General features: G+C 41.4%; 1 protein-coding gene across 20 annotated transcripts in view; it reads left to right on the forward strand.

The window, feature by feature from the left end:
• The first annotated feature begins 3,325 nt into the window (after positions 1-3,325).
• The window catches only part of CAPRIN2 (caprin family member 2), a 41,977-nt gene continuing 33,275 nt past the window's right edge, over positions 3,326-12,027 (forward strand). For 19 of the 20 annotated variants that reach the window (XM_012175086.5, XM_012175077.4, XM_042247310.1 and 16 more), the window contains exons 1-4: positions 3,326-3,542; positions 4,629-4,894; positions 6,897-6,959; positions 11,188-11,274. In XM_012175086.5, the coding sequence (XP_012030476.1) occupies positions 4,643-4,894; positions 6,897-6,959; positions 11,188-11,274 (402 nt within the window). In that variant the 5' untranslated portion in view covers positions 3,326-3,542; positions 4,629-4,642. The remainder of the gene's footprint in view (positions 3,543-4,628; positions 4,895-6,896; positions 6,960-11,187; positions 11,275-12,027) is intronic. The other variant, XM_012175078.4, reaches the window with a different exon arrangement.

Consider the following 12,027-nt stretch of genomic DNA (forward strand, 5'->3'; position numbering starts at 1 on the left):
TAAAATGCAGAGACATTACTTTGCCAACAAAGGTCTGTCTAGTCAAGGCTATGGTTTTTCCTGTGGTCATGTATGGATATGAGAGTTGGAATGTGAAGAAAGCTAAGTGCCAAAGAATTGATGCTTTTGAACTGTGGTGTTGGAGAAGACTCTTGAGAGTCCCTTGGACTGCAAGGAAACCCAACCAGTCCATACCAAAGATCAGTCCTGGTCGTTCATTGGAAGGAGTGATGTTGAGGCTGAAACTCCAATACTTTGGCCACCTGGTGCGAAGAGCTGACTCATTGGAAAGGACCCTGATGCTGAAAGATTGAGGGTAGGAGGAGAAGGGGATGACAGAAGATGAGATGGTTGGATGGCATCACCGACTTAGTGGACATTGGTTTGGGTGGACTCCAGAAGTTGGTGACGGACAGGGAGGCTTGGTGTGCTGCGATTCATGGGGTCACAGGGAGTTGGACACAACTGAGCGAGTGAACAGAACTAGTGAATGCCTTGGTTTTTGTTCACAGTTTTTCATCACTTAAAAAAAGCTGTGATTAGCATTTTGATAGATAAATTATTATCTGCATGTCTGATTATTTCCATAGGGGAGATTTCTAAAGTAAGGGGTTACTGCGTCAAAAGATATGACTATTTTAAGATGCCTTGTTCAATAAATTCCTTTGATGTATATTGATATGTGAAAGTACAATACTTTAAAACAACTTTATTATGCTATTTGTTCCATGAGAATCTTTCTTAGCCGTTTATTTATTCTCTCGTTCTCTTTGTGGCAATACTCTAGAAAGCCTTATAGAATCACAGAGAGGCAGATTTCTATCACCCATAACAAAAAATCTAGGATAATTTCTTCTATCTCCACTCATATGCTAGGAGCTTCAACATCCTTTAGTGGATTAATCTTTCCAGTTTCAACAACACGAAGCTACATACATTTTAAGAGACTACAGCATAACCTCAGATGGCTCAGTGATAAATCTGCTGGCCAATGTAGGAGACATAGAAGATGAAGGTTTGATCCCTGGGGTGGGAAGATCCCCTGGAGGAGGAAATGGCAACCCACTCCAGTATTCTTGCCTGGAGAATCCCATGGACAAAAGAGCCCCATGCGCTACAGTCCACGGGGTTGCAAAGAGTTGGACACCACTGAGTGACTGAGCAGGCAGGCACAGCATAACCATTCCTGCAGGAACCGTGTGTTTACCAGACAATGCATACTTAAAATCTTCACATTTTCAAGGGATATAAAGTTGACCAATTTTTACAGAAATCAAATGATCCATTATAAGTCTTTAGTATTTTTGTTAATCTATTTTGAGTTGATTGTTTTTGCTACTTATTCCTGCAGCTTTTATTGAATTTCCACACAGATCCATGAAGTCAGTGGCTATATCTCTCACTCACCAATATATCCCTAACACAACCCAAGACATATTGGACAATAAATACTTGGTTTAGCTAACATAACAATATGTATTTGTTGAATGGATGTGTTCTTCCCTCACTGATTTGAAACAACTTTAAAAATCATATTTGAAACAGTAATTCATTGCTGATCTTGGAGGTGGCTTTTCAAAAATACTCCTCACTGTTTGCAAGGCAAATAAAGGTGTAGAAAATAGGGAATGGGGAGAGGAAAACAAAGAAAATCACTAACAAGTAAAAATTGAGGGGGCATGTGCTTTCTGAATAAACCGGACTCACTGGCTTTAAAGATCTTTTCTAGCAGAAAAGGTTTTTTTCTGAATTATTTTTTCCATTTTTTTCAGAAAACATCACCACAACATTATCTATTAGGTACAATCTCCTACAAATGTTATACTGTGCTTATACAGACTACCTTACCAGACTTGAAATTTAATTATTTTTGCTTTTGCATTCTTGATTGATTTTCTGAATCATGTTTGCAAATACAACAGCATAGGTTTATTCAGAATTATTACATTTAGTGGAATATTTAGGATCCGTGGCCAGATCTATATGACCCAAAGGATAGCTTATTCTTGGTCAATTAGAAGACAAACATAGAATGATTAGTATGTCAGAAATACTGTTCATTCTTCGATTCACTATTAGTTCAGGCTACCGCAGGCATAAAAATGAGCTGTAACTTTGTTCCTACTCAATGATACGAAAGTGTGTCCTTCACATGTTTTTACCTTTGTTCATTGTTTTCTCGCTCTCTTAAGGATGAAGGCGTAGTCTTCCTCCCCTGACGTTCAACAGCTTTGTTCTATCTCTCGTTATAAACGATGAAACAAAAGGACAACCTATTATTTGTCCGACCCTCAAGGTCGCATGTGGGATTCAGAGATTCAAAGCTAAAACGCAACACAGACGGAAAAGAATGCCACAAATGGCAAAATCCTGTATCAAGAAATGTTAAACATCATGATAATTTTTGTGTTGAGAGTTTCCCCAACAATTTTTAAGTTGGAGTTTTGTTTCCTTGGTTATACTTCTGATTTTTCAATGTTCTTCTCTTGCTAGTCTAAATAATTTTTATCAGAGTCCCAGGTACAGGACCTAAAACATTTCTTTTTGGTGTAATAGCTAGACACATGGTAGGCATATCTGGTTTTTTTCTCTCTTTCTTTTCCTCTTTTGGTATGAGAAATACCATCCCTTCCTTCAGAAACAGTGATGTATTTCCAACCTTTTCTCTTAATTTGATGCAACTGTACCAAGATTTTTATTAGCTTTTTCTCTGAGTGCCAACGAATTAATGTTTCAAAGTAACAAATGACACAGCCTAAATAAACTAAATCTTATTACTGAAGGTTGCGGAGTCACCCAGATCGTTTTTATGGCAATGATGGTTTGGAGTATTCTGCTCCTATGAGTTCTTTCGGCGGAAACGGTGATTTCTCTCCATCGGACAGTGAAGGATGGAATCTGGAGATGAGGGGCAGAGGCACGCCTGCACTTCAAGACTACCCACCTAAACTACCAAAGGCTCAAGTTCGGTTTAACTGGCAATTCCACAAGGGTCTCTCTGCGCTTTTCGAGTGATCCAAATCACCTGCTCAAGGTCACGCCAAGAGTTACTGGCAGCAATCAGCAAGGTCGCGTAGAACTGCGGAGTTCGCGGCCGGCCGGCTCTCTACAACTCAGCGGGCCCACCTGGTGACCCGCAATCTGCGCAATCGCGGGGAGAACGCGCCCTCTCGCGACGACTTCTCGCCGCAGCTGGGGCCTGGCGCAAGCGCCCCCCGTCCCGGGCGGAGGCCCGCGGCGGTGGGGCCCGGCACCGGAAGGAGGAGGGGCGGGCGCGTGGGGGGCGGGGCGCACCTATATAGGGCCCCCCCACGGCGTCGCGGGCGGGCCTGGGTAGGAGCGGCTGAGTCGGAGGTGTGCCTGGTGCCGCAGACGCCGCCTGCGAGGAAAGGGAGGGGAGAGGGGGAAGGCGGGAGGAGGAGGCACGAGTGCGGGGTGGCGCCGGTCCACCTCCGCAGCTCTCCTGGCTCCCGCCGGCTTTCGAAGGCGGGCCCGGGCTGCGGCAGCGGCGGCGGCGGCAGCGGCCTCGGCGGCCTGCGGAGGTGAAGCCAGGCTGCGGCTCCCTGAGTCGGCGCGGCGGGGGCAAGTGGCCGGCCGGCGAGGGTGGACAGGGTTGGGCGACCGCTGCCTGGAGTGCAGGACGGCTCGGCATCTTTGGGGCGCGGCCCTGGCGGGCAGGTGGCCCGTGCATCTTACGCAGATCGGCCTCCTAGAGGCACCTGCAGAAGTGGCCCCGGCCCGCTGCTTCGGCGACCGGACGACTGTGGGAGGCCGGGGGTCGCTGCCCTCGGGGGGCCGAGGGCCCGCCTCGTAGAAGCGCCTCTGGCGCGGGCCTTGCGGGGGCCTGGGGCCTGTTTTGTCCTTGCTCCGGGGATGCTCCTCAAGGGGAGTGGGGAGATTAGCGCCGATGCGCGGGGCTGGAGGGGGAGCAAGGGCCACGGTCGGGCGGTGTAAGTAAGGCTCGCTAGGATGCGCCCTTAAACCGGTTGACGTGTGAGTGGTTATGGGTTAGTTTAAACAAAACTGAACACCAACTCGAAGAGGTCGCAGCTTGAGAGTACCTCGCTCCAGTGTCCAGTAGTGACGAGCTTGCTTTGTAGGCCCCGGAGCAATCAAAGGGAAGTTAGCATTCTTGTTCAAGAAGTTTCTCCGCACTTAGTGAAAGAGAGCTCTGAAAGAATTGTGTGTGCTTGGGATTTTCTTTTAAATGTGGTTGTTAGTGATTGGGGTTGGGGCTGGTGGTGAGAGATAATGTGAAGAGTTTCGAATGGCTGGCTGCCTTTTCCGGATGGGGAAGGCTTATTTTTTGTGTGTGTCATCACTTGACCATAGAAATTATTCAGAATGTGGGTCGCCCTCAGCTCTGAAGCCACTGTTTGATTAGCAGTTCTTCCTATGTGGGAAATTGAATTTCTGGAAACATCCCCCATAGGCGCCAGTGCTTGGCACGAACTGCCGTCAAGGTAGTGAAATGAAAGTACAGCATTTAAAACAACATTAAGTTTTGAGCTCACTTCTGTGGAAGAGAATTTTGGGGGACGTGGGTCTAGACTTTTCAGGGAATTTAAAGCCTCTAGTCATAGTTTAGTTTTATTCCTAACTTTTTTTTTTTCCCTTCCCTCTTTCAGCCTCATCTGTTTCAATGGTGCAACTCTCTTCATCTCCTTTTGGTTACCAGTCACCTTCAGGCCATTCAGAGGAGGGAAAACAGAGGACAATGAAGTCAGCCAAGCCCCAAGTGAACCACAGTCAGCATGGGGAAAGCCAGCGGGCGATGAGCCCCTTGCAGTCTGCTCTCAGCTCTGCTGCCTCTCCTTCCCAAGCATATGAGACATATATTGATAATGGACTCATATGTCTTAAACACAAAATCAGAAACATCGAGAAAAAGAAGGTAACTTTTTTTCCCCACGCAGCCCTGTATATACACCATGTTAAATTAGAGTTAAGGAACTTGCATTTTTACTTTCTATCAGGGCTCATAGGTATTCTTCCTAAAGATTTCTTTCCTGAAGATTTAAGTAACCTTGAGATTTAGCTGGCTGAAAATGTACAAGTGGGCTAAATACTGATTGTATTAAACACTTTATATTTGATTTGCCAGAATAACTGAATAAAAATATTCTTCATAGTAAAATTATTATGCATGCTACTGTTGAAATATTTGAAGAGGTAGCTACTTTAGGTCAGATTAATTCCTTGCATGTAGTATTAATATTTCTTTTCATAAATGAATAGTGTTCCTTTTTTTTTTTAAGCTTGTTTTCCTTGTGACTTTCTGCAGCATTTGATATTGCAGTATAACTGCTGCAGTCATTGGAAGCTTTAACGATGGCAGAGCCAGAAGATGTTTTAGCACTAATTTTTGTGTTGCTAGGTGATTGTTTCAGATTGGTTGGTGAAAGCATTGTAGAGAGCCTTGTAAAGATACGCAGGTTGTAACCAGCCTGATGTGACAGTAAATGCTGATGTAAAGATCCAGATCATTCCTCATTTCCTGAGTCATGTAGCCTGTGAAATGGTACTGCACATAGCTTTGTTGTGTCATGATTCTCTTTTGCTTGTGATAGTAGGTGAGTTACTATCTGGACCGAGGAACTTGTGAATATTTCTATGCCAAGACCTAGTTAAATCTAGGAAAGTTGCTTTTGATGGAGGAGGGTGAAGAGATTTTCAAGAGTTTGGTTGACCCTGTTCCTTTCCGTTCCCATTCCCCCCCCCCCCCCCCACACACACACACTAGGAAGATAGTGGAAAAGGGCCAGTTACTGGTAGCTTCTCTGTAGCCTTAGTTCTCAGCAGTTGTCTTTTGCATGCATGCAGTTGATCATGAGCATGATAAGGTGAGTGTGCCTGGGTCAGCACAAATCCCCTGCCACTGTGGGAAGTTAGAGTCAAAGCAGGATCTGTTCTAAGCGGGATCTTTTGTTAGACTCGTAAATGTCTTACCCAGGTGGAGGAACTACATATATATGTGTAATATATGTATAATTATACTCTTCAGCTGAACTATAGTACCCCTTTAATTTTGAATACCAATCTTGTCAGTACTCATACATTTGTTTCAAGCTTCTGAGAAAGTATTTTAAAGCTATAAAGCAAACATAGAAGGTGCCTAAAATTGCTTTTAGAATACCATAAAGGGTCATGTCATTATTTGGACAATAAATGCAATTTATTTGTCATATATTTACCTAAATATCAGATTTTTTAAAATGAAAAATGGCTTCAAGTTGAGGCTGCTATAATTCTAGAAAAAAATATATTACATTTCTGTACTTCTATTATGAAGTTTCACTGGACAAATGCTCACGTAATTCAACAGGTAACCATTTAAGCAGGACTTCTCAGCCTCACAAATGCTATTGCCATTTTGTGCTGGATAGCTCTTTGTTGTGCGGGGCTGTCCTTTGCACTGTAGGATGCACTGTAGCATTCTATAGTGGCCTGGCCTCTACCCTCAGGATTCCAGTGGTACTCACTTCCTCCCTATCCCCCGAGTGGTGATAGCCAGAGATACCTCCAGACATTGTCATGTGTCCTTGGGGGACAAAATTGCCCCTGATTGAGCACCATTGGGTTAGGGGCATATGATTTATTTGTTAAATCCTGATGTGTCATGTAATCTAGTTACAGAGGCCATTAAGAGAAAAAGGGTTTATTACCACTTAAGTTTTGTAATTCCAGACTAGTGTTGATTGTGTATAATGTTTTTTTTTTTTTTTCTTCCTGACTGGAATTCATCTACAATTGCTTCTTACCTTGTACTAAAATGTTATTCTTATAGATTGGTAGTTTACTGCAAGAACTTTGTTTTCATGAGAAACAGTCTGGTATTTAGTTTGTTTCAGAATTTTGTATCAGATTGTGGTAGATACAAGTTTTCTCTTTTGTAGCTCAAACTGGAAGATTACAAAGATCGCCTGAAAAATGGAGAGCATCTTAATCCAGACCAGTTGGTAAGTGGTTTCTGATCCTTTGGTCAGACTTATTTTCTTAGTAAGACTAGATGAATTTGGGGGAGACCAAAGAACAGGAGGAGAATGGGATGACAGAGGATAAGATGGTTGGATGGCATTACTGACTCAATGGACATGGGTTTTGGTGGACTCCGGGAGTTGGTGAAGGACAGGGGGGCCAGGCGTGCTGCGGTTCATGGGGTTGCAAAGAGTTGGACATGACTGAGTGACTGAACTGAACTGAAAGATTTGATAGGCTAAAAAGGAAGAGTGAGAGTCCACTGGATTTTTCCAAAGACTTTGTCTTCACCTATCAGGTCTTATATTTTTGACTTTACTTTTGCACTAGTAGATAGTATATGGATGGGGGTGTGTGTTGCCAAATAAGAGTGAAGATGTAGATAATCACAAAGCGATAATGTATGGATTTAATTAAACTTTCTCTAGAGTGGACTGAAGGAGAAGAGCAGGGAATCACCTAGCTTTCTACTGTTTACTCACATATTCTAAACCTGACATCTCTCTGCTCTAAAATGTAAAAGGGTAACTACTACAACTTGCCTTAGTTTTCTCTAGTTGCTTCTCCTTAATTCCTTTGATGGTATCTCCCTGCTTTTCTATCCTGTATTGGTGTGTTCCTTCTTAGGAGTCATGTTTATCTGATAGATATTGGGCCTTTAAATATTTACTGTTTATGACAGTTAAAAATACTCTTTATGTTGCCCATGGTATACCTAGTAATTGCAAGTTTTATCTAATAGCATGAAGGATAGTTTTTACAGTATGGAAAAATTTAAAAATGCTTTATTGATGTTTGCCTTTTTGATCTGATCACACTTCCTGGCTAAGGGCACAAAATTAATCTAAAAGTTATTTGATCTAGCATGTGGATCTATTGTCTTTTATGTTATTTAAAGTGTTTGGTTGTGAATTGCAGGTACTGGTATTCAAGGACTTTTTCCTTGCCATGTTGGCTCTTCTTCACTGACCTAGAATTTTTGTGATGTAGTGAATTACTGTTTTGCTGAGACACAGATTTGAATTGTCGAGTTCTGAGAATGATGTGCTCAGATGGCTGGTGAAAGGACTTAGCTGGACATTCAGCATTTCAACATGGTTTTGTTTTTAAGTAGTCATGGTGTGTTCACTAACTTTTAAAGTGATGAAACCTCTGTCTAAACACCCTCGGAGAAAGTGTTCTGTTACATGTTTTTGTCTTTGGGGAAACATAGGGGATGGGAATGGGGAGGCTGGTGATTCTCATGGTAGCTCTCTAAGAAATGTTGAGGAGCTCCAGCCAGGTGAACTTTAATCTCATTAGTCTGAGATACACAAGCTACTATATGTTGCTTCTATAGTATTAACTTTGATTGCTTGAGTGATACCTGACAGACTCCAAATTTATATTGTCAATGGAGCCGTTCTCTGAACTCTAGATTCCTATGTCTAGTTGCCTTTTACTTCATTTTGCTCCGCAAAACTTGTTCTCCTTTAACCTTCACTGTATCAGTTAACAGCCTGATTTACTAGAAGGATGGTTTCACTCAAAACCTTGGAGACTTTCTCATTTTTCTCCTCACACCTTGTATCTAGCCCATCAGCAAGTGTGTGGTCAATTCGTCCTTCAAAATAAATTCAGAAACAGACCATTTCTCATAAATTCTGCCTCTGCCTTCCTGTTCCACACCACATCACCTTTCGTCTGCATTACTGTAATAGCTTCCTTACAGGTTTTTCTGTGTCTGCTCTCCTTCCAAGTCTGTTCTTAACATAGTAGCCTCAGTGTGTGTGCCTCCGTGTTCACTCAGTCATGTCTGACTCTTGGCGACCCCATGGTTTCCTGCCAGCCAGGCTCCTCTGTCCCTGGGGTTCTTCAGGAAAAAAACTGGAGCAGGTTGCCATTTCCTTCTCCAGGGGATCTTCCTGACCCAGGGATCAAACTCATATATGCTGCATTGGCAGGCAGGTTTTTTACCACTGAGCCACCAGTAGCCTCTGTAGTCCTGTTCAAAAACAAGTCAGATATCAGTCCTCTGCTCAGAAGTCCCCCCCTATTGGTTCCCATCATGTGCAGAATGTCCTGTGATATATAGTAAAGTGTTAGTCAGTCATTCGTGTCTGACTTTGTGGGACCGCATGGACTTTAGCCTGCCAGGCTCCTCTGTCCATGGAATTCTCTAGGCAAGAATACTGGAGTGGGTAGCCATTCCCTTCTCCAGGGCATCTTCCCAACCCAGGGATTGAACCTGGGTCTCTGGTATTGCAGGCGGATTCTTTACCATCTGAGCCACCAGTGAGCCTTAGAATGGCCTGTAAGGCCCTGCAAACAAATTGTGCTGCCTATTTCCTTTTACATTTTCATTGCATTTCCAACACTTCTCTCTTCCTGGCTTCATCCCAGCAACACAGGCCTTCTTCTGTCCTCACATATCGCAGCCGCACTGCTACTTCAGGGTTTTGCTGTGCTCTTCTTACTGCCTGGGGTGCTTTTCCCCCAGATGTCTAAATGGCTCCGTTCCAAACCTCCTTCAGCTTTTTCTTTGAAGGTCATCTCAGTAAGGCCTGTCCTGATAACACTCCTTTGCTCCTTTCCTTTCTTTAATTTTTTTAATAAAAGTGCTTCTCTGACAAACTAAAGTTTTATCTCTTCTTCCGTTGCAGTGTAAGTTCTGTTAAAGTAGAGATTTTGTCTGCTTACTGCTGTTTTCCTATTACTAGAATGGTTTATTGCATATGGTAGGTATTTAAATATTACATACACATTTACTAAATATAAAATGATTGAATATTAGGTTTTTAGATGTGATTATATAGTTAGCAGTACTTTTGAGAAATAACATCTCGTACAAGGAATATATACTTCAGGCAGAAATTTAGAAAATGCAGATAAGTCAGAAGAAAAAAAATCTATAATCTGAGCCCTCAGAGACCTCTTGTCAGTACTATAGTACGTAATTAAAAAGCCCTTAAGTTTAGTTTTTTAAAATTGGAAGTAATTCACATAATTTAGAAATTAGGAAATGTTAAAAAAGATGTTTTTTCTTTCACCCTGTCCTTCCTCTGTTCAGTACTCATCTTATAAAATAATGATTCTGATAGACTGCTTTGTATCTGTCCAAAGTTGCTGGATATTTGGATTGTTTTTATTTGGGGCTGTAATAAATAATGTGCTGTATAAATTTGTCTACAAGTCTTTAGGTGGGTATATACTTTCATTTCTTTTGGGTAGATATTCAGAAGTGGAATATTACACTATTTTAACTGTAGAGGCTTTGTAATATGTCTTTATCTGATTAGATGTGTTCTCCATCTTATTCTGTTTTGTACTTGCCCTTTGTTCTTCCATGTAGATTTGAAGTAAAGTCCATAGAAACCTGCCCTTTCTCTAATTATTTACTTTCTTCATCTGTGAAATTGCAAAGAAAAATTTGCCTCTTTAAATTTACAGGAATTCCCTAGTGGTCCAGTGTTTGTGACTCTGCTTTCACTGCCAGGGACCCAGGTTCAGTCCCTGGTCAGGGAACTGAGATCTGGCAAGCCACATGGCATACCCTCCAAATTTGCAATATTTCTGTTATAATGCTTACTTTGTTGTTCTAGGTAATTATTTACAAGTTTTTCCTACCATAGTGTACATTTCTTGAGGTTGCTTCATCTGTGACTCTCACTGTGCTACTTGGGTAATATATTTGTGTAGTGAATGAATACTGACAGAGGAATCCTGTAGGTTCAGTGTTCTTGAAACCCTCAGGCCTCTTTGACCTTAGACTTTTATGGATAGTCAACTTCATTATTATTATTATGGTTCAGATTTCTAGCATAAAAGTTGAATTTTTGAATTTATGTAACTTCTACTAAATACTTTCTCCTCACTTTTTTGAGTATGTATAGTAAATGTGTACTTAGTCGTGTCTGACTCTTTGCAGCCTCATGGGCTGAAGCCTGCCTGGCTCCTCTGTCCATGGAACTTTCCAGGCAAGAATACTGGAGTGGGTTGCCATTTCCTTCTCCAGGGAATCTTCCTGATCCAGGGATTAAACCTGCATCTCTTGTGTCTCCTGCATTGGCAGGCAGATTCTTTACTACTGTGCCACCTGGGAAGCCCATGTGTAGTAAATGGCTAGTTCCTAAAGTGTTAAATCTCTTCTACTGTTATCAAGGAGCACTTATTTTGACTTATTGTACTTGGAAATTCACAGAATTGATGTTTTCTTATTTGGTTTGGTAGGAAGCAGTTGAGAAATATGAAGAAGTGCTACATAACTTAGAATTTGCCAAGGAGCTTCAGAAAACCTTTTCTGGACTGAGCCAAGATGTGAGTATATATATATATATATATATATATATTTTTTTTTTTTTTTTTGCTTTTCTTAAAACCAGCTTAATTACTGATCTTGAAGAAAATGTTAGTGTCTGATAATGGTGCTTGGTTATTGTTCATCTAATTCCTGCTGATTTTTTATTCTGGCAGGTGGGGTGGAGGATAGCTACTGAAGAACTCAATACAAATGTTATCTGAATATGAGACATTGTGAATAAAGTATTCATTGTCAAATGTATATTATTTCACTATGGAATTATAGAAATCACTGAGAAGTGGAAGGAAAACTTTTTGACAGATTCGTTTATAAAGTATTTTACAATGTGGGCTTGAAAATTTATAAAATATTGGCTTGTGTGTTTAGCATTATTTGACATATGATGAAACATAAAATTGGTAGATCCTTATTGACAGCATGACAGTAATTACTAGGAAAATTTATGGTTCATAATTTAAATAGAGTTAAGTGTGGTCTCACTGATATATTGGCAATTCAAGTTTTTTTCTCCTATAAATTTAACCAGTAATTAATATGAAGTCTTAAGCTTTCATTAATAGGTATTCTTCATTGTTTTAGAGTCTTAGTTTTAGAAAGATGGACCTTTAGAGATCCTGTTCTAACAACTGAGGAAATATTTTGGTGAATTCATTCTGGGGTAGGGAGAATGTCTGATAGGCTTTTCTACTTTTTGGATACTTTCTTGTACAGTGAATTAAAATTCGCTTCTCCATTCCTCTGGGATCAAA

This window comes from Ovis aries, chromosome 3 (genome assembly GCF_016772045.2).
Source record: "Ovis aries strain OAR_USU_Benz2616 breed Rambouillet chromosome 3, ARS-UI_Ramb_v3.0, whole genome shotgun sequence".
NCBI classification, from domain to species: Eukaryota; Metazoa; Chordata; class Mammalia; order Artiodactyla; family Bovidae; genus Ovis; species Ovis aries.